General features: G+C 53.9%; 1 protein-coding gene across 6 annotated transcripts in view; it reads left to right on the top strand.

The window, feature by feature from the left end:
* The window catches only part of arid1b (AT rich interactive domain 1B (SWI1-like)), a 46,655-nt gene extending 18,890 nt beyond the window's left edge, over positions 1 to 27,765 (top strand). For 2 of the 6 annotated variants that reach the window (XM_047021925.1, XM_047021924.1), the window contains exons 5-21: positions 9,323 to 9,566; positions 10,593 to 10,682; positions 11,863 to 12,030; positions 13,853 to 14,189; positions 16,742 to 16,869; positions 17,607 to 17,716; positions 19,138 to 19,278; positions 19,934 to 20,143; positions 20,398 to 20,614; positions 21,694 to 21,832; positions 21,906 to 22,081; positions 22,467 to 22,617; positions 22,702 to 22,818; positions 22,970 to 23,054; positions 23,295 to 24,042; positions 24,248 to 24,378; positions 24,603 to 27,765. In XM_047021925.1, coding sequence (XP_046877881.1) covers positions 9,323 to 9,566; positions 10,593 to 10,682; positions 11,863 to 12,030; positions 13,853 to 14,189; positions 16,742 to 16,869; positions 17,607 to 17,716; positions 19,138 to 19,278; positions 19,934 to 20,143; positions 20,398 to 20,614; positions 21,694 to 21,832; positions 21,906 to 22,081; positions 22,467 to 22,617; positions 22,702 to 22,818; positions 22,970 to 23,054; positions 23,295 to 24,042; positions 24,248 to 24,378; positions 24,603 to 26,462 — 5,052 coding nt within the window. In that variant the 3' untranslated portion in view covers positions 26,463 to 27,765. Of the gene's footprint in view, positions 1 to 9,322; positions 9,567 to 10,592; positions 10,683 to 11,862; positions 12,031 to 13,852; positions 14,190 to 16,741; positions 16,870 to 17,606; positions 17,717 to 19,137; positions 19,279 to 19,933; positions 20,144 to 20,397; positions 20,615 to 21,693; positions 21,833 to 21,905; positions 22,082 to 22,466; positions 22,618 to 22,701; positions 22,819 to 22,969; positions 23,055 to 23,291; positions 24,043 to 24,247; positions 24,379 to 24,602 lie in introns of all 6 variants that reach the window. The other 4 variants (XM_047021927.1, XM_047021926.1, XM_047021929.1 and 1 more) reach the window with 4 other exon arrangements.
* Positions 27,766 to 27,919: the final 154 nt, after the last annotated feature.

Raw genomic sequence — 27,919 nt, 5'->3', positions numbered from 1 at the left:
GAAAAAAAGATGTATTACTTTTATTTGGGGGTCAAATGCCCTTGCTAGCGCTCTCCTTTTTTTCTCTTTTCTTTTCTGATATCCCGATTTCTGAACAGGTCCTGGCATAGCAACGAAATGTAGCCTACTCTGACATTATTACCCTAACCTTAGATCAATAAATGACATCGCTAAACAGAAAACGACTCACACAATGTTTAGGAGGGGGGGGGTTCATTATGAATCATACATTTTACTAAAGCAACAATACAATGTTTATGTTTGCTTTTTTAAGTAATGGTGAGTATTTCAGTTCAATGTTTATAATTTCTTAAGATGAACATGATTATTGCTGGCATCGCGGCTGGGCCCCCCACCACTGCTGGGGGCCCCAGAAAGCTTTCCCCCCTTATGGGCGGCCCTGCCTACACCCACAGTAACATACCTACTGACCTGTACCCACAGGAACATACCTACTGACCTGTACCCACAGGAACATACAGTACCAGTCAAAAGTTTGGACACATTTTCCCATTCTACTGACCTGTACACAGCCCTAACCATAGCCCTGGACCCACATCTGTTAATGCCCAGGTGTCTCAATGGACCCCATCATTCTCCATCCATCTGGGGGGCTGATCCATCAGACACTGACTTATTAGAAGCTGTCAAGTGAGGAATAGCTTTGCATGTTCTTAGTTAACCTTGTGTTGAAGGTACTCCGTATCATCTTCCGCTGCTAGGCTAGTGTGCCCCCCCCGCCCGCCCTCACACACACACACACACAATAAGGAAGTGTGAGTGGAGTAGTGGACTCTCGTGAGTTAATAGCTGGCTGTGTTTGATGGGGCCTGCACGCCTCAGAGAACATGGTTTTTTTCATCCCTTCCTTTTTCATCATGCTGTATTAAAGGGAATTAGAAATGTACTTCCTCCCACTCGTATTTATTTAATCACAGAGTCTTTTTAAGGGGAGATAAAATAAACATGTGGCCAGCCTTCGAGAAGTAATTGGCGCTCTTTTTTTTTTGTGGTCTCTTTTCTCCCAGGGTCTAACAAGGTTTAAGCTGCGGAGGAGAGAGGGGGTAGGGTGAGGAAGGACAGGGTGAAAAGGGGTGAGAGAAATGAAGGGAGAAAAAAGGTAGGAGGGGAAGGGAGAGAGAGAGAGGCAGGCTGGCTGGCTGGCGAGGCCAGCTAAACCCAGCTGGAGTGGGGCTAGGCTGGATTGTGGGTTCTGCATACACAGGTTGGCTGCCACAGCTCATGAAGCGGATGAAAATTCTCTCCTGTTGAGGCATACAGACCTAGCGCACACACTGGAACCTACCTGTCAGCCATCAGCCACATCAGGCTGGAGAATGTACACAGATTGGGGGTTTGTGTGTGTGTGTGTATTCGACGGAGAGAGGGATGGAGGGTACGAAAGTGCTGAAGAGAAGATTTGAATTTGCTTCCATTTCCCCCGGTCCCCGGGGTCAAGGCACACACGCTCCCTGTGACTGTCTCGGCCCTAGGCAGGCTGTTCTTGATGTGTGTGTTTATTTACCCAAGCCTCCCTGCCATCCCATAACCCTGTTCTCTATCTACTTCCAGAGCTCTTTTTACTGTGAAAGGGATAGGTTAAAGAAAGAGAAAATATTTAAATAACAAAACAATTGAACAGACTAATGTTGACTTCAGGGAGAGGAGACGAGAGCTCAAAGGCCCAGCCTGCGAAGGAGGGAGGCAGATGGAGGAGTGCGAGAGATGGAGAGAGGAGAATAGGAGGCAGAAGATGATTAAAAGGCCTAGAGGGGGATGAGAGCCCAGGACTCGTTTCTGAGGCAGAGAACGCACTGCGATAAATAAACCAGCAACGCAATAGGCAGGCTGCAGAGTTTTGAAAGATTACAGTGTAGGAGAGATTCGGCAAAAAGCCTGCTTTTCTCTGATGCTTTTGCCTCCGCTCTCTCCTTCTCACTCACTCTCTCGCTCTCTTGCTTTCCTCGTTTGCCTCTCTATGGTGGTTTTCAGTACATCCTCTAAAACAACCAGCTTCTCCCATCTCCCTCCCCCCTCTCCGCCTTTTGTCTGTTCTGCTGTTCCCTTACTCCGTACAAACACGCACGCATACGCCTGCTCTCTCTCGGCTCCCTAGTTGTTTTCCTCTTCTCTTTTTTCTCTGTCTCTTTCTGTCTCTCTCTTTTCTGTCTCTCTCCTCCCATGTTGCTATCCTTTTCTTCTCTGTTTTGCCCCCCCCCCCCCCCCTCTCTCTCCGCCTGTCCTTCCCCATGTGCCTGGGCTTTGATATGGGGGCAGTATATGGTAGCGAGTGAGAGGGGGAGAGCGGGGGCTTGCCTGCCTCAGAGAGCACAGCTGCAGTGAAACAGACACGTCCGGCCTGACACACTGACGTTGAAGCCTGCTTCTCCCTCCCTCTCTGCTACCCCTGAGCTGACACACACACACACACACACAGCATTCTAATTTACTTGCAGGCTGAAAGCAGTGTTGTTTATCCTCAGCCCCAGAGGCTGATCTGCATCCTGTGAATGTAGACAACCCCCCCCCCCTCACCCCCCCCCCCCTCGTCCCCGTACCCTTCCTCTCAGTTCTCCTCTCCTTCTCCCTCGCTCTTTTGATTCAGCTCCCTCTCCCTCTGCGCGCTGCGGCTCACTCTCTATAATTAGAATGCGCACAAGGGGGGGATGGAACACGAACGAGAGGGGAGAGGAGGGAGAGGGCCGGGGGTGTGCGCTGCCGAGGCAGTCAGAACCAGAGCCGGTTGGCTGAGCTGTTGGCAAGGGGCGGTGGGGGGGATGGGCCGCCGCGCTGCCATTGGCTGGCTCGGGCCCCAGGGGCAGAGGGGATGGAAGCTTCAGCGCAGTGCCTCTCCTTCCTTTCCTCTCCTTCCTCTCCTCCTTCGCCTCCTCTCCTTCCTCTCCTCCTTCGCCTCCTCTTCTGTCCTTCCTCTTCTCTCCTTCCTCTCCTCCTCTCTTTCCCTCTGTGTTGCTGTGCTGTGTCCTGTACTGCTTCTACTGGGAGCTCAGCTCATCAACAGCCCATCCTACCCACCACAGCACTGATGGGACCATGCATGCACGGGGCTGTGCGTGTGTGTGCCCGCGCATATGCAAGCCTACTTAGAGAGTCAGATGAGGCAGAATGCTCCCCCCCCCCCTTTCATGATTTTCACATCATCAGCATTCCCTGTGCAGCGTCAGATGAAACACATGGACACTAGTCAAGGTAAAGTCATTTCAGTGTCTGCTATTGACTGACAGTGTTCATTAACCCCTGGATGGGCCCTGCTGGTACAGCCCTGCCAAACGCCTCTGGATTTTATATTCATTTTCATTTGATGTAAACGCTCGCATATGAACACAGCTTTCCTGTGGTCTGACGGACAGGTGAGTTGGCGAATGAGCCGTCGCTACGGGACCTCCCCCATCCCGCTCCCCAGGTTACGGTAGATGAGTGCTCTGATCCCATTAGCGGGCCACAGACAGGTGCTCCCACGCCGTCGCTCCCACTCCCTCCCCTTCCACCACTCACCCATCAATTTCTCTTTTATTATAGAGCTTTCCTTCTCTCTCTCATCTCTCTCTCTCTCCCCCCCTCATCCCCCTCTCCCGCCCCCCCCCCCCCCTCAGTATCACCTGAGACTTTAGTTTCCATTTCAAAGCGTGCAAGGAGCCGTGTCTCACTCTTTCAGAGCGACGCTCTCGAGGTGAAGTGTGCCCTCTGCCCCCCCCCCCCCCCCCCCCCCCCCCCCCCCCCATCTCTTTATCTCCCACCTCTCTGTTTCCTCACCACGACAAAGAGAGAGAGAGAGAACTTGGAACAAAGCGCCTGCCAGCGAGCTTGTCTTAGTTCGGGTTCAATCCGGATGCTTTCCTTCAAACACACCCCAGTGAAACCGTGGGGTGGGGCAGGGCCTGCTCGGCACGCCAAGAGATGAGAGGATAACTGATAACTGATGTGGAGGTATGAAGAGAGGACTTCCTGGTTCAGCCACAGTTGGCACCTGTTGGGTTCCTTGGGTTGTTGTTTTGGCCACAGCTCCAAGCAGAGAACGGGTCAGACGATCACACAAAAGGCAGGTCTCTTCATCGTGCTGCTGTGTGTCTGTTTATCTGGATGTAGGGGTGTGCCTCGATAAGGCCCAGTGTAGGGGACATATGCCGTCTAGACGTAACTAGAAGAATTGGACGTGCCGAGGACAGAAATGCAGCCAATCAATGCCTCTGCCTATCACCAGGCTGGCGCTTGTGCGGTTACCAAGGCGGCAGACAAAGGCGCCAGTTGGCGACGGGCCAGCTCCAGAGAGGCTGAGGGGTGATGGGATCAGCCAGGAAGTGGGGGCGTCCGTGGACCCCATTGCTCCTGTCTCTGTCTCTGTCTGTCTCTCTGTCTCTCTCTCTGTCTCTCGGTCTGTCTCTCTGTCTGTCTCTCTCTCGGTCTCTCTCTCTCTGTCTCTCTCTCTGTCTCTCTCTCGGTCTGTCTCTCTCTCTCTGTCCCGTGCTTATTGATTAGCTGGAGCAAGACAGGGAAAGAGTGGAAGCGGAGAAGGCAATTAGACTGGCTTAATTACGCCTTCTTTCTTTCTTTTTTTCTCCTCGTCTACATCAAAGATAATGAAGGTCTTGGACAGGTCCCAAATGTTTTGGTGTGTTTCATTTATTTTCTCTCGCTTTCCGTTCCTTCCTTTGTTCTAGATTAGAATGAATCTTCCCCCCACCCCCAAACGAAGCATGTCCCGCAGCACACAAGCCCAGTGCTGAATATATTGTTTTAATGATACTGCACGGCTATATTTGGTTGTTGCTTCCACACACGTGCTGGCTCTCAATCACGCACACAATCCTCAGAGAAATCATTCTGAGATTACTGTCCTCGTTCCACACTGGATCTTACAGCCCGTCATTAAGGTCCAATTATCTCCAGCGCTGCATGGGACCAAGGCTGTTCATGATTGCGGTGTAAATGCTGCTTCTCTGTAAAGATGAGTGATTATTTGGGATTGGTTAGGGCTATTGTATTGTCATCTACCATGCCTGTCAAAGCCCCCCCTCCACCCACATTCATGTTCATATTTGCAGTGGCTCTAAAGATGATGTCATCTCATTTCCTCAGTTGTGATTGGCTGAGCATGTCCCCAGAACGTGTTGGCTCCAGGCAGCAGGACAGCCCGTCATGGTTTGATTGGCTCAGACAGGTCACCTGCTGAGAGAAGCAATACCTCCACACACACACACACAGGCACACCACACCATGCCGTTGGGCGCTGTCTGAAACAGGGACATCAAACACAACACAAGGCTCCATATGCCATCAATATCTAATTGGGCGTGAGGGTGCTCCGAAACCACGGGAGACAAGTATGTGTGTGTGTGCGCCGTGCGGGGATGGCACGAGAGCGATCCCCTTCGTTGCGTGTACCGTTGGGCTGAGGGGCGGTTGTGTGTGACAGGATGTCAGCTGGGCAGAGAGGAGGTGGACAGCGAGGCTGTGGCTGGACTCTAGACCTGCCCTCTGGACACAGCCCTCTGGACACAGGCCTCTGAACACAGGCCTCTGGACACAGGCCTCTGAACACAGCCCTCTGGACACAGCCCTCTGGACACAGGCCTCTGGACACAGGCCTCTAAACACAGGCCTCTGGACACAGGCCTCTGAACACAGCCCTCTGGACACAGCCCTCTGGACACAGGCCTCTGGACACAGGCCTCTGGACACAGGCCTCTGAACACAGGCCTCTGGACACAGGCCTATGAACACAGCCCTCTGAACACAGGCTTCTGGACACAGCCCTCTGGACACAGGCCTCTGGACACAGCCCTCTGGACACAGGCCTCTGAACACAGGCCTCTGGACTGGTGGGCATGGTCTTTCTTCTGTTCCGCTGAGGTAATTTCAGCCAGAGCGAGAGTGTCTGAGAACTAGCTTGCCTGTATGCATTCTAGTAGGTTCCAGTATGCAGAAAACTGATGAAGAACCTTCACCTCTCTCTCTCTCGTGTGTTCTCATCACAGAAACAATAAGACACACACACACACAGACACACACAAAGGATCTCATTACCATTCTATGCCAGTGCCTGAGTCTGCTATTTTTCCTCGCTCTTCCTCCCTGCCTGTCTCTCTGCTTTGTAGTGCTAGTGGGGTTTGTGTTCAAAGCGGGGTTGCTAGTAGAGCTTCCTACCCCAGCAAACCTGACACACACACACACACACACACACAATGCTAACAAATGCTTCCATCAATCACAGTGGGGCCAGATGGAGGAATAGTAATCTGGTCCTCTCATATGGATCCCAGCTCAGGCAGCTGTCAGTCCATACACACACACACACACACGTTAGTCTTCAGTGTCATCCTCAGTTGAATTCACAGGAATCCAAACACTGGATACACGCCATCCTGTTGGTCTTGACGTGTCCTTATGGGAGGAGCCCTTCCCTCATCCCAAACACGGCGTAGTCGTGCCTCTTCAGTCCTAGTGCCCCCCCACACACGCGCGCACACACACACACACTTCAGCCCCCACTTTGTCCTCAGGTCTGTCTAATCCCCTCTCCATCCCTCTGCTGAGGAGCACGTTCCTGCTGTCTCCCGAAGCCCCTTATCAAACCGCCAGGACAACAGCTCTCTCTCCGATTGTCAGCTTTCACAGTGGGGGGGTGGGGGGGGGCAGAGAGACACACTGGTGATGGGGGAGAGATGGAGGCTCAGGGCCCAGAGAGACACACTGGTGATGGGGGAGAGATGGAGGCTCAGGGCCCAGAGAGACACACTGGTGATGGGGGAGAGATGGAGGCTCAGGGCTCAGGCTCCCTGAAGACTTTGGGGGGTTGTTCATCTGAAGTTTAGGAATGTGATCGAGATGGCCGACCTGAGGGAAGAAGGGAAACTGGGCTTGTTGCTTGCGTTCTCACAGCCAATCAAACGTCTTGTGTGAAGCTTCTTGGTGCTCATGTCTGTGCTGGTTGTTCAGAGTGAGAGTGTCCAGCATGGTCCAGAGCTGTGCATGTTCTCCTCCACACCAAACGTTGCTCCCCGCAGTCCTGCTACATCACAGGCTAACTCGGAGTTGGAGGGAGGGAGGTAGAGAATGAAGGAGGGAGGTAGAGAGGGAAAGGTTGTCCTGTCTGTTTTACATTCAGTTCGATAGAGTTTTCCCAACTGGCGAACAGAGCGCTGACCGCAGAGCGCTGACCGCAGTGCGCTGACCGCAGAGGGCTGACTAGAGCACTGACCAGAGAGCTGACCGCAGAGCACTGACTATAGCGCTGACCGCAGAGAGCTGACCGCAGAGCGCTGACCAGAGTGCTGACCGCAGAGCGCTGACCGCAGAGCGCTGACTACAGAGCTGACCGCAGAGAGCTGACCGCAGAGCGCTGACCGCAGAGCGCTGACTAGAGCACTGACCAGAGAGCTGACCGCAGAGCGCTGACTAGAGTGCTGACCGCAGAGTGCTGACCGCAGAGCGCTGACCGCAGAGCGCTGACTAGAGCACTGAGCAGAGAGCTGACCGCAGAGAGCTGACCGCAGAGCGCTGACCGCAGAGCGCTGACTACAGAGCTGACCGCAGAGAGCTGACCGCAGAGCGCTGACTACAGAGCGCTGACTACAGAGCTGACCGCAGAGAGCTGACCGCAGAGCGCTGACTAGAGCGCTGACCGCAGAGCGCTGACCGCCTCTCCAAGGTGTGTTGTTGTACACCTCATGGATTGTTGAGGCAGAGAAATCATCCACGACCAATCACGGATGTCTTTAGCAGCTGGATGTACGTGTTTTTATTGAAATGGAGTCAAGGGCGCTACATATACAGCGAAGGGGGGAGGGCCGTCTGTGCGCCGCTGCTGATTGGCTGCGGCGGGAGGCTGATATGCAAGGCAACGGAGCAACGCCTATCTCCCCAATTACGACATGATTATTCTTCTGTGTTTTAATTGGCCCGAGCTGATGGGGGAGGCTGTCAGGAGGAATGATGAAGGCTGAGTGCACGACACTATCATCCAGCCAGCCAGCTAAATAGCCGGCCAGCTAAACAGCCAGCCAGCTAAACAGCCAACCAGCTAGGCAGAAGCTGTCTACTCCTGCTGCTGGAGGGAGTTATGTGACCCGTGCACGGACGAGAGGAGAGGGGGATAATGGAGAGAGGGAGAGGGACAGAGAGAAACAGAGATAGAGAGGGAGGGAGAGAGAGTTGGACAGAGAGAGAGGGGGACAGAGAGAAACAGAGAGATCGAGAGGGAGAAAGATAGAGAGAAGGGGACAGAGAGAAACAGAGAGAGAGACACTGCTGAAGGACAGCCCCGTCTGCACTCATTCCTTTTCTCTTCCTCTTTTCCACTGCAGAGTGGAGTAGAGGTGGGGGGAGGGGGGTTGCTGAATGACCAATGAAGCTGAATAATTATATTCATCAATTTAGGAAGGCAGAGCTCTAACGAATCTGAATAATTATGATCATAAATCATGCAGGCAGCATGACTCTCAGCAAATATGCTAAAGGTTTAAGTGGCCCTCCAATGCCTTTCAAAGGGTGAAATGAATGCACTGTTTTTAGAGTAACAAGCAGACATTGCAGATTGTGTAAGGGTTTCAGAGGAGAAAGGACTAACACTGTTATGTTAAATACTGATGGGAGTACAAATTGCCTGTGTGTGTTGTCCACTGGAATCACCTCAGTAACTGCTTAAGTGTCATAATGACAGGTTGCAGGTCAGATGGCCATGCCAAGACTTAGCAGTTCCCATTTTCCACTGCAAATCTGGGAGAGAGGCAAATGTCTTGGTCTCGTGCCATGTTGGAGAGACATTCCTTGGCACCAGGAAACACTTGTTGGCGAGACTCGCAATTTGGCAATTAAGGCTGTTGCCATTGCTCTCTTCTGGGTTTCATCTGTGAAATGTGCCCAAGCGCCCAGAGAGGTGCTTCTGTGCCATTTTGTTCTCAACATGTAAGTAGATGATGAATGGTTACCGTGGTCACGTTCCTCTCTGGTTGCCCGGGCGCTGGTGGTACAGACAGAAAGAGGCGGCTACAGAGCCTGACTGGGGAAATAGTTTCCATTTTGCTGTCGGTTTGGGCTTGGCTTCAACTGAACCAAGCCTTGCTGGACTCCAAACCCATTTCCACCGTTCTCATGTCCATCCCTACTAGCGAATGGCATAGATGTCAGGTCATGAGGCAGCTCTCCAACAGTTTAACTACCTGTTGGTAAAGGAACGTGTCCATGTTTGCTTCTGGCAAAGTGGCTAGTGTTCATCTGGCTGGGTCCCTGCTTTCTTTGGGGCCTTTGGCCTCCGTGTCTCCTGACCTCCCTCCCTCCCTCCCTGTCTCTCTCCCTCTCCTCCCAGGACCTGTCTGGTTCCATCGACGACCTGCCCACGGGGACGGAGGTGGCCATCAGCTCGGCCGTCAGCGCCTCGGGCTCCACCAGCAGCCAGGGCGAGCAGAGTAACCCCGCCCAGTCGCCCTTCTCGCCCCACGTGTCGCCACGGCTCCCCGGGTTACGCAGCGGCCCCTCCCCCTCCCCGGTCGGCTCCCCTGTCGGCTCCAGCCAATCACGCTCCGGACCCATATCACCCGCCAGTGTCCCAGGTATGGAGCCACACAGACAGACACACACACAGACACACACACACACCCACAGACAGATAGACAGACAGACAGACACATATTCACTTCAAATGGGATAAGGAGCACTGTGTTATTTTGCTGTATTTTAGCCAACTTGTTTTTCAGAGTAGTTTTGATTGAGCTCGATTTCAACCAGCCTATTTTTGAGAGTCGTGTTTCAGACGGCTCCACAGTCCACCCTTGGACGATATGCACAGACGATCTACCCCCATGGCCGCTACAGCGGTGGAGCAAAATATGCCTTTTCTCTCATTATGAGAAGGTTCATTCTGGAGCAGTGTGTTCTTGTCTGTCTAGTAGCTGGTCACAGTGGGGGACACAGTTCTGTTCCTTCCAGCCAGGCAGCTGGGTCAAGGGAGGAGCTCCGGTACAGCCCCGAGACAAAGGCCTCAGTCATTAAAATAGTTTCTAAACTATGTTAGCAGTTTGGAGTCACTTTTAACACAATTACTATCCCACAGAGCAGAACATTGTTGGCCTCCCCAGTTTGACATGAGGGCTAGTTGGTAGAATTTCTTCTTTTTTCATTTTTTTGTCTGTATGCATCCGAAGCTATGGGGATTTTCCTCTGAGCCATTCCTGGTGTTGATAACGAGGTTTGCGGGAGGCCCAGTCTAACCCCTACTGATAGAACCACCAGCCATTAGAGCACCAGCACTGATGACCTGTGATCTCTGCCGTATCGCCACGGGAACAGCATGCATATACTCCCCCCCCGACACACACACACACACACACTGTCCATCCTTGCCCCTTGTAAGTGCTCGTTACAAGCAGTAGACTAAGACACACAGGGACTTACTGTAGCTGGCTACGCCATAGGACAGCTAAGTAACTGTCACTGGGTGACGCTGTTTTTGTGTGGAACAATTATTCTTTCCTCTGTTTGTGTGTGTGGGTGGAGGGGATAGTCTTAACTGTTTGTGTGTGTGTGTTTTGCTTGAACATTCGTTCCCCCTCACGTCTTTCTGTCCTGCGTCCCTCCAGGCAGCCAGATGGCGCCGCAGCCCCACGGGAGCGTGTCAGACGTGGGCTCCCAGTCCACCCTGAGCCGGTCGCCCATGTCCCAGGAGAGAGGTGAGGCTCCACCCCTCCATGACATCCCCCACCCCCCCTGTCCGGTCACACCATCCTAGTTTGACTGCCAGTAACCCGTGAGTCTGAACTTAGGAAGTCCAGACTCAATCCTCTGTATGCTCTCTGACCCCGTCATGTTCTTCATTGGACGTAGCAGGAAACTGATGACGGACCCAAGCCCTGATGGTCCTGTGTGAGTCAGAGGATTCTCAGTTCTGCTCAGAGCCTTGTAATGGGTTATGTGTTGGTCGCTGGTTGAAATGCTATTTGAAAATCCTTTGTTACTTTGAATGTCATGTTGAGTGTTCCCTCTGCTGTCGGTGGGGTTTGCATTGATGGAAACAGCTTGTCGCTGTTGGTTTTACCAGACAAAACCACCCATTGAATTGAAACGATTTCTAAAATCATTTCAATCAAGTTGGCTTTGCAGCAGACTCCATTCTCTGTGCCCCCCTGGCCCTGTCGGCACAGGGCCCCACCCTGCAGCTCTGTACTCCCCAGATGAGCTCTGTCTGAGTCTGGCAGGCTGACCAGGCCTGCCAGTAAGTGTCTCAGTAGCAGGTGGTGACCTCAGCCCAAGACCAGTCACACTGTTTTCTATGGCGGGCCAACCACCCTGTTCTCCAGCGCTCTTACGGGACGTAGGTGTGACCTAGAATCCAAACCAAAGCACCTCTTGGGTAATCCACACAAGTCCCTCGATCTCTCTCTCTCTTTCTCTGTCTCTCTCTCTTTCTCTGTCTCTCTCTCTCTCTGTCTCTCTCTCTGTCTCTCTGTCTCTCTTTGAGGATAAAAGGGGATCATAGTTACCATTTACGGTAATGGCCATCAAAATCCTAAAAGAAATCTGAGCAGCTATTTGTTCCTTTTGACCTTCACACTCACAGTATTAAAAAGGAAGAGATTCATCATTAAAGACATCTATTTTGTGGGAAGAGGGAAATGTAATGCTTCCATTTCAGACCTTTTTTAGACCCTTTTCTTTGCCTAACATGATCAGTTCTGGAGGACACTGCCTATTTTAAATGCCTGTGCTAACTGTAATTGCTGTAGTTTACATCAAGTAGTTTTTCTTCAGTTCAACTGACTGGCTACAAGTTATGATCAGAGACGTACTCAATGTCTCTCAAACTTTCTAGAAACTAAGATGTGTGTGTGTGTGTGTGTGTGTGTCCTCCAGGGTTCCCACCTGCCCTGCAGAGGAATGCCCCAGGCCCCCAGTTTGGAAGCCAGCAGTCTGCCCCCCCCATGGCTCCTCACCCTCCTGCTGGGGGGTCAGTGCAGCATGGCTCCTACCAGCAGGGGGCCCCTACCTACGGGCCTCAGTCTGGGCAGTACGGCCCCCCAGGTACACACACACACACCCCCTCTGGGACTTGATAGATCAACCAGCTCAGTGCCAGTCTTCAGCGTAATTTTTCAAAGTGTGTTTGTTGTCAGAGGGTTTGACTGTTGCGGGCCCAGACTTTCTCTGGGGTTGAGTCGTCTCGCGCAGAGTTTGAGCTGCAGACGTCGTGCTGCGCGCCAGCCCCCCCCAGCCAGCCCCCAGCCCCCCAGCCCCCCCCCCAGCCCCCCTTTCAGCTGACAAGATGAAAGCCTGGCGTGCTCAATTCATCAATCTCTGGTGTTGTTTCAGCTGAGGATGAAAACCAACCCTGTGTGTGTGCGCCCGCTCATGCACGTGCCCACGTGTGTGCACTCACATGGAGAGTGGCTCTCACACACACACACACACACACACACACACACACACACACACACATGAGATCATTATGGTAATCCATCCTGTGTGATCTGGCGTGGCTGTATGCTGAATGCTAGGCTGCGCTCCGCATGTTGTGTGTTTTCCTACCGTCGTCCGCCCCTCCTCATTCCCCCAGGCTGCTGAATCCTCCCGGCCGCCCCGCTGCCCCGGTACAGACCCCGGGGCCCGGCACGAAGGGCATCCCTGCCCCGCACACGGTGGGCAGCCGCTGGAGGAGGAGGAAGACGTGTGGAAAATGTGATGAGGGTTGATTGGAGCTTGTACTTTTTTTTCGTGAGGCTGAAGAGAATGTGTGTGTGTGTTGGAGCCTGGCCATACTCTGGTACTAGCCGGCTGCTCGCTCCAGTGCAGAACCTTCTGGTCATGGCCTCGATCTGGCTCGGATGAATGGGGCTGGCTGTACGGAGCCATTAGGGAAGGTTTGATGTCTGTTGTCTCAACATTGGTATCCTTCAGAGCCGTCGCGCCGCTCTGCTGTCGTTGTCAGAAGCCCATACCGTGTCTTAACGGCGTGATGGAGGCCGGCTTTACCCGTCAGGGGGCAGCAGACTTTTGTAATAAGTCTACAGAGAGCCTGGCTGGGACTGGATGACTGGGGAGGGGGCTGTGTGTCACATCCATGTTTCAAACTGCGCTCCAGGGGAATTCTGGGATTATCCCAGCTACGGGTCAGAACTTCACAGTGGGCCTGCGAGTGCTAGTGAATTTCCATATAATTGGCCTTTCTCCAGCAGAAAACCTCTCTCTCTCTCCCTTTCTGTCCATCTTTGTTTGGGAATAGAGCCCCCCCACCACACACACACAGTCACACACACACACCTCTCTCTCACAACCGGTTCATGTATTATTGGAGCTCTTTTTCCCCACATCAGAAGTGTGTTCCCCCCTTCCTTCCTTCTTGTGAAATCGGCTCCTCTGTGAGGGAGGAGGAACAGAGCGTGCCGGGGCAGGAGGGACTCCCCCGAGGGAGGGGTGGTGTAACATGAGGCAGCGCTCCTTGCTGTTCACATCTCACACACAGCAGCTGGAACAAGGCAGGCTGGGAATCACAGTCCTAATTGTGCGTAAAGTGGTGGTTGGCAGAGCTGCTGCAGTTCCTGTTACACATCACATCCTCTGGAGACGCCATGAGAGCTCGGAGGAGAAGCGTCCCTTCTATTCCTGACTCCTGACTTTGTGATTTGTCTGCCTGTGAAGGCCTAGCAGGCTTGGGTACTTCTCCTGACTAGACAACTTCTCAGTAATGTGTGGTGCTGGTATGGTTGGTCTTGAAGAAACAGCGATCAATGGCTCTGACGCTCTCATACCTCTGTCTCTGGAAGAAGTTTTGCAAAGCCACCCATGCATACAGAGCAATGCCTCTTTCAAGTTGTTGCTTAGAAGATTCCCATCTTTCTGTCTCCAGGTAACTACCCCAGGCCCCCTAACTACGGCGGGGCCCCCAGTGCCAGCTACAGTGGGCCTGGCCCTGGCATGGGCAACAGCCTAGGCATGAACGCCAGCAGCCCCATGCACGGCCAGGGTCCCGGGCAGCCTTGCGGGTCTATGCCTGCCGGGCGAGGCCTGGGGCCGGGGCCCGGTGGACGCCCGTACCCAGGGGGCACCAACACCATGGCCCCCACCTCCCCCAGTATGCCGCAGCCCGCCGGTCAGGGCATGGGTCCACCTGCGCCCAACGCCAGCCGCAAGTCGCACGAGGCTGGCCCCAACGCCATGCAGGCGGCCAGCTCTGCCCAGGGAAGGTGAGTCCAGATGGGGGCTCTGGGTCTCCGAGTGGCCGAGCTTACATTTTCAACAAGCCTCACTCACAAACATTGTTATTCTGCTGTGCACCACACCTATTTTCTCAGCAGTTTGTCCCACGTGACCACACTTTAGGCCACCAAATGTATGTTTCCTCATCTCGATGTGGGTGTGGAGAAATACCAAAGAGGATGTTTTCTCCATCCGTCCTTCCAGGCCTCCGTACGCGCGCTCCCCCGCCTTCCATGGCCCGTCCTGGCCTGGGCCGCGCCCTCCTCTCTCTCCTTCTCCTCACCCTTCCCATCCCCATCCTCACCCCCATCCCCAGACCTCCCCTCATCCTCACCCCCAAACCCCCCCTCACCCCCATTCCCAGACCTCACCTCATCCTCACTCCCGTCCCCAGACTTCACCTCATCTTCACCCCCACCCCCAACACTCCCCTCACCCCCAAACCTCACCTCATCCTCACGCCCATCATCAAAGCTCACCTCATTCCCAAACTTCACCTCATCCTCACCCTCGTCCCCAAACCTCGCCTCATCCTCATCTCCATCCCCAAACTTCACCTCACCCCCATCCCAAAAGTTCAGCTCACCCTCACTCCCATCCCCAGACCTCTCCTAATCCTCACCCTCATCCACAAGCCTCACCTCACCCTCACCCCCTATCCTCACCTCACCATCACCCTCACCCCCTATCCTCACCTCATCCTCACCATCACCCTCATCCCCAAACCTCACCTCATTCTCACCCTCATCCCCAAACCTCACCTCATCCTCACCATCACCCTCATCCCCAAACCTCACCTCATTCTCACCCTCATCCCCAAACCTCACCTCATCCTCACCATCACCCTCATCCCCAAACCTCACCTCATCCTCACCATCACCCTCATCCCCAAACCTCACCTCATCCTCACCATCACCCTCATCCCCAAGCCTCGCCTCAGCCCCTATCCTCACCTCACCATCACCCTCATCCCCAAACCTCACCTCATCCTCACCATCACCCTCATCCCCAAGCCTCGCCTCAGCCCCTATCCTCACCTCACCATCATCCTCATCCCCAAGCCTCGCCTCAGCCCCTATCCTCACCTCATCCTCACCCTCATCCCCAAACCTCACCTCACCCCCGTCCCCGAGGCTCACCTCACCCTCAACCTCCCCCCCATCCCCACCCCCCTCCCCCCCCCCAGGTCAGCAGTGTTCTGGGCCATCCCACCATGCTGCAGGCTGAGCAGCGCGGGTAGGTCTCAGTGCTGCGGTATGTCTGCCATCCTCTGGAAACAGCCTGGCAACACTAACCCTGGGATGAGCTGGTGTAGCTGCTCTACTCTACAAGCCCCTGATGTCCTCTACTTTATCATACTCTACTCTACCATACTCTACTCTACCACACTGTACTCTGTCTTGTACAACACCAAAGCTGCTGGTGTCCCAGTCAGACCCAGTGTGCTGTGGTAACTAACAGACGGCAGACTCTGAGGTGTCTCTGTCACTGCATGGCTTCTCCTGGGCCCAGTCCTGGACTGGAGGGCTTGGGAAGGGCATGCTGGCTGGCTGCCTGGGGACCTCTTTATCTTGAACACAGGAACGTGACATCTGGATGGATTAAAGCAGCCATGTTGTGGATGTTTTGGATGTTTTGAGTTCCCGGGGTATATGTTGCATGTGTGTTTTGGAAGGGGGTGCTCCGTGGAATGAGGAGCAGCAGGTGGCAGAGAGCGTTCTCTACCAGAGAGCCAGAGGAAACCATGTACCGCAGCATCGATGGGATCATTAGCTCAATTAGTTTAGTATTGATTTAATTGGAAATGCTGATTGGCTCATTATCGCGCTCAGTGATTAGGGTGGGTGGGGGGGTAGGGGGTATGACTGATTGCATTCAGGTGGTAGGCTCATGGTTAAGTGGTTGGGCATCTTTGGGGGAGTGGGGGTGCATTTTTTATTCCTCCAGTCTCAAAGAGAAGTAAAAAGAGATGAAGTGTGTGTGTTTACATGGCCCAATGGCTAATACTCTGCAAATCACTGAGCCACTCACAGGCCTGCTCCTGAATGGACCCATTACAGTTGGAAACAGTCGGCATGTCAGGGATCAGTTTCTGCTCTCGGATCTCTCTCTCCCTCTGTCACTTTTTTATCTCTTTGTCCGTCTATCTGTCTCTCTGTCTGTCTCTCTCTCTCTCTCTCTCTATCTCTCTCTCTCTCTCTCTCTCTGTCTCTCTCTCTCTCTCTGTGTGGTGTACGGCCTCTGCAGGAAGGAGCCCAGAAGAAACCAATTGAAAGAATAAATGCTGTTTCTCTTTTCAGTGTTCAGTTCAGTGTTCTTCCCTCTCCTGTTGTCCCACACACCCAGCTATTCAGTAGCTGCTGCTGCACCGCCTCTAATGAACGACGTGCATCATTCATCTTTTTCTCTTCCTACTAAAACCCATCTCCTTCTGCCTGTCATTACTCTGTCCAACACAACAGTTTCGAGGGAGAAAAGGTGTTGCCCCTTCCTGGGGTGATCTCCCAGCTGTGACTCATGGCTCCTCTGTGGTTTGCAGGCAGGGAAGCTACCCAGGTGTGTCCCTCATGGGCGGGGGGGGCCCTGGTGCCCCCTACAGCCAGCAGCCAGGGAACAACTCTGGTAGGATGACCCCACAGGGATCCCCCTACAACGGCCCACCCTCAGGTACGCCCACACGACCTGCATCAGCAATCCACGGTGAAAACCAGAGTTATTACCACGTGCTTCAGGTGGAGGTCAGAGACTAACAGGATTGACAGCAACGTCCCCTCTACAGCTAACCTAACCGTAACCCTCCACAACCTGACCTAAGCTAACCTTCCACAACCTGACCTAAGCTAACCCTCCACAACCTGACCTAAGCTAACCCTCCACAACCTGACCTAAGCTAACCTTCCACAACCTGACCTAAGCTAACCCTCCACAACCTGACCTAAGCTAACCTTCCACAACCTGACCTAAGCCAACCTTCCACAACCTGACCTAAGCTAACCTTCCACAACCTGACCTAAGCTAACCTTCCACAACCTGACCTAAGCTAACCCTCCACAACCTGACCTAGGCTAACCTTCCACAACCTGACCTAAGCCAACCTTCCACAACCTGACCTAAGCTAACCTTCCACAACCTGACCTAAGCTAACCCTCCACAACCTGACCTAAGCCAGCCCTCCACAACCTGACTTGAGCTAACCCTCCACAACCTGACCTAAGCTAACCCTCCACAACCTGACCTAAGCTAACCTTCCACAACCTGACCTAAGCTAACCCTCCACAACCTGACCTAAGCTAACTCTCCACAACCTGACCTAAGCTAACCTTCCACAACCTGACCTAAGCTAACCCTCCACAACCTGACCTAAGCTAACCTTCCACAACCTGACCTAAGCTAACCTTCCACAGGGCCCATGATGATGTCAGGCGACGGGCCCGGAGGTCCTCCGGAGGCCAAGCAGAGGATGGAGCTCAACAAGGAAGGGGCTGCTCCCGGCGCCGAGCCCTCCAAGCCTAAGGTACAGCCCCCCCCCACCACAGCAGGCTCCTTCTGGCTCGGGCCCTGTGCACGCCGTGGCCCTCAGAGCATGTTGTAGCAGCGCATGTGTTTGGAGCAGCTCACCTTAATGCCAGAGTAACATTCCGTGACAGAGACTGGGGAGGCTGTGTTTGGAAATGTGAGCATTTCTCAAACAGGGAGGAACGTTTCTGGGCTGTGTCACTGTCTCGCTTTCTCTCTCTTTCTCTCTCTCTCTCTCTCTCTCTCTCTCTCTCTCTCTCTCTCTCTCTCTCTCTCTCTCTCGCCCTACTACTTTCATATGTATATTTATTTATATTGTCACTTTTGTACTTACTGGGGGGAGACAATTCAAAAACATAATTTGTGATGTTTTCTTAGTAGCGGTTGTTTTATCTTTTCACAAAGTCGTTCATTCCAACTCTCTCCCGTGGACATGTCTGGGAGTGCGAGCGCACCTGTCTGTGGACTGATATGGAATTGACAAGGGCGTACCAAAATAGCCCATTTCTCACCAATAAAGAACTTGTTACCGCTGCTCACAGTTCTCTCAAGAGCTCCTGTTTCTCTTGTCAGAGCTTCTCTTTTGTTTTGTTAGATCTGCCCCCCCCCATCCTCCCCCCATCTCCCCCCTCCTCGTTTCAAGTCGTTCTCTGCGGTTCCATGCTCCCCTGGTTTGCAGACAGGAGTCGTAGAAGTTCCCAACTTCTTCTCTGCGTGTTTCGCTTCCTCGTCTCCTCACCTCATTACTGGAGCGAGATGGGTGCTCCTTGATCACCACAAACTGAGAAGTCTCTTGTCAGGCGAGCCGAGAGGATCTGAGAAGATCCGTCTCTCTGTGCGTGTGCCTCCGCCCTGGCCTGTTCATCACTACGCTCCTAGATGTATTTACCTGCTTTGTTTTGTCTGCCGTCGCCGCGGTGGGGGCGGTACTTACTAGCATGGCTTTGTGTTTCTGCTGTGAGCAGGAAGAGTCCTGTCTGTGACCTGCTGTGCTGCAGCTCCCTGGCTGTCATGTCTTGTCCTCTGTCCACCTTGCTCAGCCTGTCCTGACTGACTTGGGGAGGGGGGGGAGGGGGGTCTGATGGATGAATGTACTGATCATGTGGGGGGAAGCAGAAAGAGAGAACCAGAGCTAGCATATTCACAGGGCTATGCCAACAAATGTTCTCAATTCAAACAGACACGTGTTTGTGCATGCGTTGGCTGACGCTGTCTGGCTGCTCACTCACAGGACATCTCGTAGGGCAGGTTTCGCTGCTTGCATGGTGCGTGTGTCAAATGGCACAGCCTGAGTGACATTCCCCTGCCATCTCTCATCACATGGGCCCTGTTGTGTGTGTGTGTGTGTGTGTGTGTGTGAGTGTGCGGTGTGTTTGCGTGCGTGCGTGTTTTCTTTTGTCCCCCTGTTCTCCGCCACAGGACAGCTACAGCTGTGTGTGTATGCCCCAGCCCCCCACCCCCTCCCCCCTGTCCCCCAGGTCTGCTAGCCTGTCCTCTCTCCACCGGGAGGACGGCGATAGCATTAGCAGCCCCGCCTGGCCAAAGAACCCGACCAGTCCCGTAAGTGCCGCAAGCACCGTCTGCTCTCGCTTTCTTTTCCTTTTCTTTTTTCATTTTATTAAAAGATTGAAACAAAGAAAAAAATTTCTCGGCCAAAAACCAGCTAATCGTTTTTTTTTTTTTTTTTTTTCATATTTTTGGTGTCTTAGTGTGTTCGTTCACTTGTGACTTCATGTTGCTGTTCTTGTGAAAGAGACTTTCTTATTAAGACATGAGTGTGTTTGTGTGTGTGTGTGTGGGTGTGTAATATTGGATAAAGGCGCACAAGTTTCAATGATCACCTGCTATGACTCATCTCTCCCTAGCCACCGTGCTGGTGCACAGTGACCTTGAATGTGACAACCCTCACTGTGTTAATGAGAAAGTCATCAGTCATGGTTAGCATGTGATGGGAATGGGAGCCATGTTCTAGAGTGTTCTCACCTCCTGCTGCTCTGAGTCCATAGGCTGAGCAGTTCTGAAGGAGAACACCTACGATTCCAAAGGGCTTGAATGGCATGCAAGCCTCTTTGACCTGTGGTGGGGTGTCAGTTGTCTTTGTGTTCCCTTGTTTGCTAACCATTCATCATGGCTGTATTCATAACACGCTAACCTATAGCCAACAGCCTTTCTGACCCTTCCCTGTCTCCCCCCCTCCTATGCCCCGCCCCTACAGAAGCCCAGCCCCGCCACCATGACCAATGAGAAGATCACGCGGCTGTACGAGATGGGCGGTGAGCCTGAGAGGAGGATGTGGGTGGACCGCTACCTGGCCTTCATGGAGGAGAGGGGCACCCCTGTGCCCAACCTGCCCGCCGTGGGCAAGAAGCCCCTGGACTTGTGCCGCCTCTACCTGTGTGTGCGGGAGATCGGAGGGCTGGCCATGGTGGGTGACAGATGCCGGTTGGCCAGATAAATGCTGAAGCGTTGTCAGGTTTCTCCAGGAAGCAAGGTCAATATATGTGTAGGGTTTCCTTATAGAAGAATTATGACCTATGGTTTTCCAAACGGCCAGAACCAAGTTAGTATGACGTTTTGGAGAAAACTTAAGGAAATCCCCCAAATATCAGACAATATCCGGTGAAGAACCGAATCATTTGAAGATAGGCATCCTCACGTCGGCCATCTTGTTTGCCGCAGGTCAACAAGAACAAGAAGTGGCGCGAGCTGTCCACCCACCTGAGCGTGGGCACGTCCAGCAGCTCGGCCAGCTCTCTGAAGAAGCAGTACATCCAGTACCTGTTTGCCTACGAGTGCAAGGTGGAGCGAGGGGAGGAGCCGCCTCCAGAGATCCTGGCCACTGGAGACAGCAAGAAGAACCAGGCCCACCAGGCCAGGATACAGCCACCCTCCCCCGGTGAGTAGACACCTGCTCTAGGCCTGGGGCGCGTGTCAGTCAGGGGCCTGGATGATCCTGGCAAGAGTCCCTCCCACTGAAAGTTAGTTTCTTCGGTTGTAGCTATTTCAGATCTTTGTGGGTCGAATGTTCTTAAACGCAATGTGTGTCCCCCTCCCCCCACAAGCATCCCTCCATCTCTGTCTCACCACGCTCTCTGTTCGCCCCTGCGGGCGGGAGAGCCTATTTCTATCTGACAGGTGATTGTGTCACACTGGAGGAGGGGGGGAGGGGGGGGAATAAAGCTGGAGAAATTGAGAAGGTGGGGGGGAGGGGGGGAGCTGTCAAGCGGCCAGCAGCAGGATCCCCCCTAGCCCCCGGGGGGGCGTGCGCTGGTGATGTCAGAGAGAAGAGAGAGCTGTCAAGCAGCAGGGGGGGGGATTCCCCAGAGAAGATTAATAGGGGAGGAGTGTGGGATATAAACAAAAGTGACCTTAGTTTGACCTACTTTCCCACAGCAGACAGACCAGTGAAGCAGCAGTTTTTTTTTCCTCTTTCTCTCTCTCTCTGCCTGAGTATGGGAGGGAGGGTCACATGAGATCACACTCAGAGACAGAGAGGGAGAGAGAGAGGGAGGGAGAGAGAGAGGGAGAGCGTGGCTGTATTGTTTACTTTTGGAGTTCAAACACGTGGAGGCTGGCAGAGGATCAAGCAGAAGTCCTCATGAGAGTACCCAGTCTCTCTCTCTGTCTTTCACTCGCTCTCTGTCTGTCTTTTACTCGCCCTCTCTCTCTCTGTCTCTCTCTCTGCCAGACTTCCTCAGTCCAGTGGATTTTTTGATGAGGCTAATTTCCTTTATTATTGCAGTTCATCGCTTTTCATTAAATATAGATTTATGACACAAAATGTATTTTTGCTGAGAATAAGAAGAGGTTATAAATTGTGTCTGGCATGAATTGCCCTCCTCCTGCCAAGACGTAATATATCAAAGTTCTCCCTTCAAAATCACTTGAAATGTCAACTTTGAGGCCTCTTTCCCTCCTCCCTTTCACTTGGTCTCACACCGTCTCCCCTTCCTCCCCTTCCTCCCCCCCCCCCAGCCAACTCTGGCTCCCTGCAGGGCCCCCACACCCCCCAGTCGACAGGAAGCAGCTCCATGACGGAGATGCCAGTGGACCTGAAGCCCCCCACCCCGGCCTCCACCCCCCACAGCCAGATAAGCCTGCAGTCCAGCGGCAGGTATGGGAGCACTCCTGGTGTGTGTGTGTGCTGTGTGTGCGGGCTGTTTGTAACCATTGCTCGTGTCTCTCAGGAACAGTGTTGGGATCAGCGTTCAGGACCCGTTCTCCGAGGGCAGTGACCCAGCGTTCCACAGGCGTGGGCCCCTGCCCCCCGCTGCCACCTACCAGCAGGGAGGAGGTACTGCAGAGCCCTCAATGAGGATGCAGTACGACGGCAACAAGGACCCCTATGTGGGCCCCAGGAAAGGTGAGGGCTCGTGCACGCTCTGTGCATCAAACACTGACATGGTGAGATGGAGGGGCTGGGCAGCTTCTGTTACTAGACCTGCAGTGAGCTGCGATTGAGGGGGGTAAACTGAGGGCAAGTGTAATGTCATAGGGTTAGGAACGCCCCTCAGTGTTCCAGCAGTCCGAATGTAAACATCTACTTGTCCTTGATGCCTGGTAACAGCCCTGGAATATCTCTCTATGGGAATCTGTCAGTTCTCTTCAAGACTACGCTGCCCTCTGGTGTTGAGAATAATGTTCTACATCCCGACCAACTTCATAATGTAAATATTTGCTTTTTCTCCCTCGCTCTTCTCTCCCTCTGCCCCCCTCCCCTCCCCCCCCATCTCCCCTTCCTCCCGCAGTACCAGGTGGCAGTGAGTCCTATGGTCCAGGTGCCATGCCCACCGGTGTCCTGCAGGACATGTACCCCCGTGGCCCGCCCTCTGGAGCCATGCCAGGGATGGGAATGGGCCCACGGCCCCAGTACCCCTACGGGCCAGGCTACGACAGGAGGTGGGCAGTCTCTCCCTCACGCCATGCTCCACATGGAGACGGCTCCTTTGGCCTATTGCTTACGTTCTGCCTCTAACCCAACAGACCAGACCATGTGATGGGCCCAGAGGGGGGTATGGTGCCCCCGGGGGGTCAGAGCAACATGGGGCCTTCCAGCAACGATCCCAGCATGTATCCTGGTAACAGATACCCTCACCAGAGGTGAGTGTGTGTATCCGGGTGTGAATAATGGGCCAATGTGTCAGATGGAGGGAGCAGATCATGTGTGTGTGAGAGCATGACGTACAGAGATAACATACCACATGGTTGCGGTCCATTCCTGAGCGTTTTGCACGTGTGTTTTCCTCCACAGGCCCGGGCCCGAGGGTTATGGACAGCAGTATCCTCACGGCATGCCCTACGGCTCCCAGCAGCCCGGCATGTACCCTCAGCAGCAGGTCAGCTCCCAGCCTCTAGAGGGCGCCCCCACCACAGATACTCGACTTCACCCATATGCATAACCAGGACGCTCAATGAATTTTTTTTTGTGGGGGGGGGGGGGTAGAAATAGCTACAGTTAGTCGTAGAATGTATACAAATAAAGACAGTGTTCAGTGCTTGACAAGACTATAGGTTGACTGTGCGTTCTTTTGAGAGGTGATGGCTGTTTGTGGATGACTTGTCGTTTGACTTCTCAGGGGTACAAGAGGGCGGTTGAGGGGATGTACGGCCCCCCGGCCAAACGGCACGAGAGCGAGGCCTACGGGATGCAGTACGGGGGCCAGCAGAGCGACATGTACGCCCAGTACGGGGGGGGCTACATGGGGCCCGAGCGAAGGCCCATGCAGGGCCAGTACCCCTACCCCTACCCCAGGGAGAGGATGCCCCCTGGGGCCCAGGGACCCCCTCAGCATGGCATGATGAGCGGGGGACCCCCCCCATCCTCCTCTGGAGCCTCTGGAGAGTGGGCCAGGACAGACATGGGGTACCCCTACCCTGGCCGGCAGCCCCAGGGGCCCCCTTACCCTGGCATGGGCCGGGGGGAGGATCTGGAGGGCAGGGGTCCCCAAGACGGCCAGTGGAGCAACCACCCAGGCCAGCGCCAGCCCCCTTACCCACCCCACTCCTCCACCTCCTCCATGCCCCCCCGACAGCCCTCCTCCTCATACCAGTCCAACCCTGCCATGTCCAACCACATCTCCAGAGCGCCCAGCCCCTCCCCGTACCCCCGGCCCATGGGCGGCTCCCTGTCCCCCAACAGCAGCCACTACCTGGCCTCCATGAAGAAGGCAGGGATGCCCGGGGCCATGCCAGGCTCTCACAGCGGAGGGATGCCAGGCCAGGCCATGCCACCCATCCACAGGGAGATCAACTACCCGTCTGGGTCGGTGGAGGCCACCCAGCCCCAGCTGAAGCCCAGACGCAGGATCACCTCCAAGGACACAGGTAGGAGCCAGCCCTGGCCTGACATACTGTCAGGCTCTAGTGTACCCGGACTGGCAGGTGGCTTGGGTTTGCACATATAGGAACACATGGGTTACATTGTGCGAGGCAGGAAGAATAACTCCAGAAAGTCCAAACTAAAACTGACAGAGGACCAGACTCAAAGTCTTATCTCCCTGACCTCTGTGACCTTTGACCCCCCCACCAGGGACCCCGGAGGCGTGGCGTGTGATGATGTCACTGAAGTCGGGGCTGCTGGCTGAGAGCACGTGGGCCCTGGACACCATCAACATCCTGCTGTACGACGACAACACCGTGTCCTCCTTCAGCCTCACACAGGTCAGACTGCCGCTCGCGCCCTGGTCCCACCGCTTCCCTGACCACACCTTAGTCACACTGGTCCCTGAGGACCCATCAGATATCCACGAGTACTCAACATGTCTATAGTACTCTATAGTCATTCTGTCGTGAGACGAATGTTCTTCCCCAACTATTTGCCCGTGTAAGTATTAAGGTGAAATGCGAGAGAGGAGTTGTGTTTGACGTCAGTCGTCCTTCCCCAGATGCCTGGCTTCCTGGAGCTGGTGGTGGAGTATTTCCGCCGCTGCCTGATGGAGATCTTCGGGATCCTGGAGGAATACGAGGTAGGAACAGAGGGTCAGAAGACACTGCTGGGACCAATCACTGATGCCCTAGAGGACATGGAGGAGGAGCCTCCTGCCGTTCAGGAGCCGGACAGCCAGTCAGAGGAGGAGCAGCAGCAGAGAGAAAGCAATTCCGAGGCAGGGACAGAGAAACCTACGTCTAATGGAGGCACAGAAGGGGCGGGCCTGGAGGAGAGGAAGGAGGAGCAGCATCCTGTGGTGGTCACGGTGAAAGAGGAGGAGATGGAGGAGGGGACGTCCACAAACCAGGCTGAGCCCGTCCAGCAACCCGAGCCCCCTGAGGCCAGACCCAAGCAGGCCAGTAAGTACGACAAGCTGCCCCTCAAGCTGGAGGAGAAGGACATGGAGGAGGACTGGGTGGAGGAGCGCTCGGCTGGGCTTAGCCTGCCCAGGGGCTTCACCAGCGGCCTGCTGCACTGGAAGGCTGGAGGGGGCGACTCCACGGCACACATCCAGACCCACTTAGAGGGACGCACCGGGGGGCCTCGCCTCCACAAGCCCCTGGTGAGGGAGGAGGAGTGGACCCACGAGGAAGGAGAGACGGAGACTGAGGAGAACAGAGACGAGGAGAAGGAGGAGGAGAAGAGAGACGAGGAGGAGGAGAAGAGAGACGAGGAGGAGGAGGAAAAGAGAGAAGAGGAGGCCTCCGGGGCGGCGAGCGAGGGGAAGAATGCGACGGCCCCCGTGGACGGCGCTGGCTTCCTGTCGGAGGGCAAGGCCGAGCCCCTCCCCTTCGGCGGCGGGCCGAGCCGGAGCCTCCTCCCCCTGCTGGAGGACGAGCCGCGCTGCTGGGACGAGGCGCCGCTCTCCGTGGCCGAGCCGTGGCAGGACGCGCTGGCCAAGCGCTGCGTCTGCGTGTCCAACGTCGTCCGCAGCCTCTCCTTCGTCCCGGGCAACGACGCTGAGATGTCCCGCCACCCGGGGCTGGTGCTGGTCCTGGGACGCCTGGTCCTGCTGCACCACCTCCACCCCCGCAGGAGACGGGCGCCCCCTAGCTACCAGCGGGAGGAAGAGCAGGGCCGGGCCTGCAGCAAGGACGAGTGGTGGTGGGACTGCCTGTCGGCGCTCAGGGAGAACACCCTGGTCACCCTGGCCAACATCTCAGGCCAGCTGGACCTGTCGCTGTACCCAGAGAGCATCTGCCTGCCCATCCTGGACGGCTTGCTGCACTGGATGGTGTGTCCCTCGGCCGAGGCCCAGGACCCCTTCACCACAGCGGGGGGCTTCTCCTCGCTCACCCCCCAGCGCCTGGTGCTGGAGTGCCTGTGCAAGCTGAGCATCCAGGACGCCAACGTGGACCTGCTGCTGGCCACGCCGCCCTTCAGCCGGCAGGAGAAGCTGTATGGCACGCTGGTGCGCCACGTGGGCGAGAGGAAGAGCCAAGTGTGCCGGGAGATGGCGGTGGCCGTCCTCTCCAACCTGGCGCAGGGGGACCCCGCGGCGGCGCGCGCCATTGCCCTGCAGAAGGGCAGCGTGGGAACGCTCATCGGCTTCCTGGAGGACAGCGTGACCATGGCCCAGTACCAGCAGAGCCCCCACAGCCTGCTGCACCCCAGCGCCCCCCACCCGGAGCCCCCCAGCATCAACATGATGTGCCGCGCAGCCAAGGCTCTGCTGGCCCTGGCCAAGGTGGAGGAGAACCGGCCCGAGTTTGTGCTGTATGAGAGCCGGCTGCTGGACATCTCCCTGTCCTCAGTGCTGAACTCCTCGGTAGCGGCCATCATGTGTGAAGTACTGTTTAAGATCGGTCGCTCGTGACACACACACAGGCACAAGAGGGTCAGCCCGGTCTGGAAGGGGACATCCCGGCCACCAGTGAACAGTGAACAACAATGAACTAGGCGCCATTATATTTTTATTTAAATAAAATAACATAAAAAAGTTTTTCATACAAATGAATATATATATATATATAGAGTATATACAGCTCTGCTCCATCCACAAGTTTCTTTTGGGGATTTTTAAGTAATTTTAATACAAATATTTAATACCTGGTATTTTTAATTTTTCTATTCTTTTAATTTGGGGGAGGGTTTATTTGTTTCAGCCAAAGTTGACATCCAACAATAAAGAACAATAGTTTGAGGCCTCTTGGTCTTCTGTTTTGTAACTGTATGTGCCCATTTTCTGTGGGATTCTTTTGTTTGGTTGTTTTAATTGGGGGCAGGGACAAGGGGGGGCAGATTTATTTAAAATGTGAGACATGTTGTAGATAGACCTCTTGCCATGTGTTAAGATAAAACACTGACTCTTAAAACTCAGAATTTACAGTACATGTATCTTGTTCTGGAGAAGAAAAAAAAGAAAAAAGAAAAAAAAGACCCGTTGTGCAATAGGATTTAGTTGGCTGGTTTGGGTGTGGGGGGTAGATTATCAAATGTGAATGACTTTTGACCACAGACAATTTGACCATCAGTATTGTAGAACCATACCAGTGTAAGAGTGAAGGAGGGACTCATCCTTTTCGCTTGGCTCCGTCTGTAACCATAGCAACTGCCAGGTAGACACAACTTTGAACGAACAGTACTGCAAGCCTTCCGTTTCCTCTGAGAAGTTTTCATCTGTGGGCCCAACTGTATATAGAAGTTGTACATTCGACAGCCTCATTTGGTTTCTTCTCCAGGAGCTGTGGTCTGAATGAGTGATGGTAGTGAAGCTCTTTACTATAGCGGTCATGCTAACTATCATACTTGCTCATTTCGATTTTGACTGTTTAGTTGCTCTCTTAAAATGGGGTTTCGGTCACTTGATGTATTTAAAATGGTCTCTTTATGGTCTGATTCAGGTCTGTTAGGGACCTTCAGATGGCCTCTGCTTTGATTAATCATGTCTGAAAAACAAATGTATTTAGATTGTACAGTTTGCAGAACAAGATGGGCAGAACTGTATTCCAGAATAATGTTGTTGAAAATGACATGTGACTCAACAGTTTAACAAATGTAAAGGTCTCTTACTTACAGGTCTCCTCCCCTTTCATTTGATAAACATTGTTTATTCAATATGAAATCTTTATACTATATGTTCCACATGTTAAGAATAAATGTACATGAAATCTGGTTGAGCACTGTGACGGATGCTATCGACTCTTTATTTGACTTTGAAGTATTTTTAGGACTCAAAGTTCAGACTGAAATATTTTTCCTCCCATAAGAGTCTGGATATCAGCTAATATGACACGGCGCGCCACTTTGCAGCTGTGGCGTCAGTGTTTGCAT

This window comes from Hypomesus transpacificus, chromosome 6, assembly GCF_021917145.1.
Source record: "Hypomesus transpacificus isolate Combined female chromosome 6, fHypTra1, whole genome shotgun sequence".
Taxonomy (NCBI): Eukaryota; Metazoa; Chordata; class Actinopteri; order Osmeriformes; family Osmeridae; genus Hypomesus; species Hypomesus transpacificus.
This window is presented reverse-complemented; position numbering and strand designations above follow the sequence as displayed.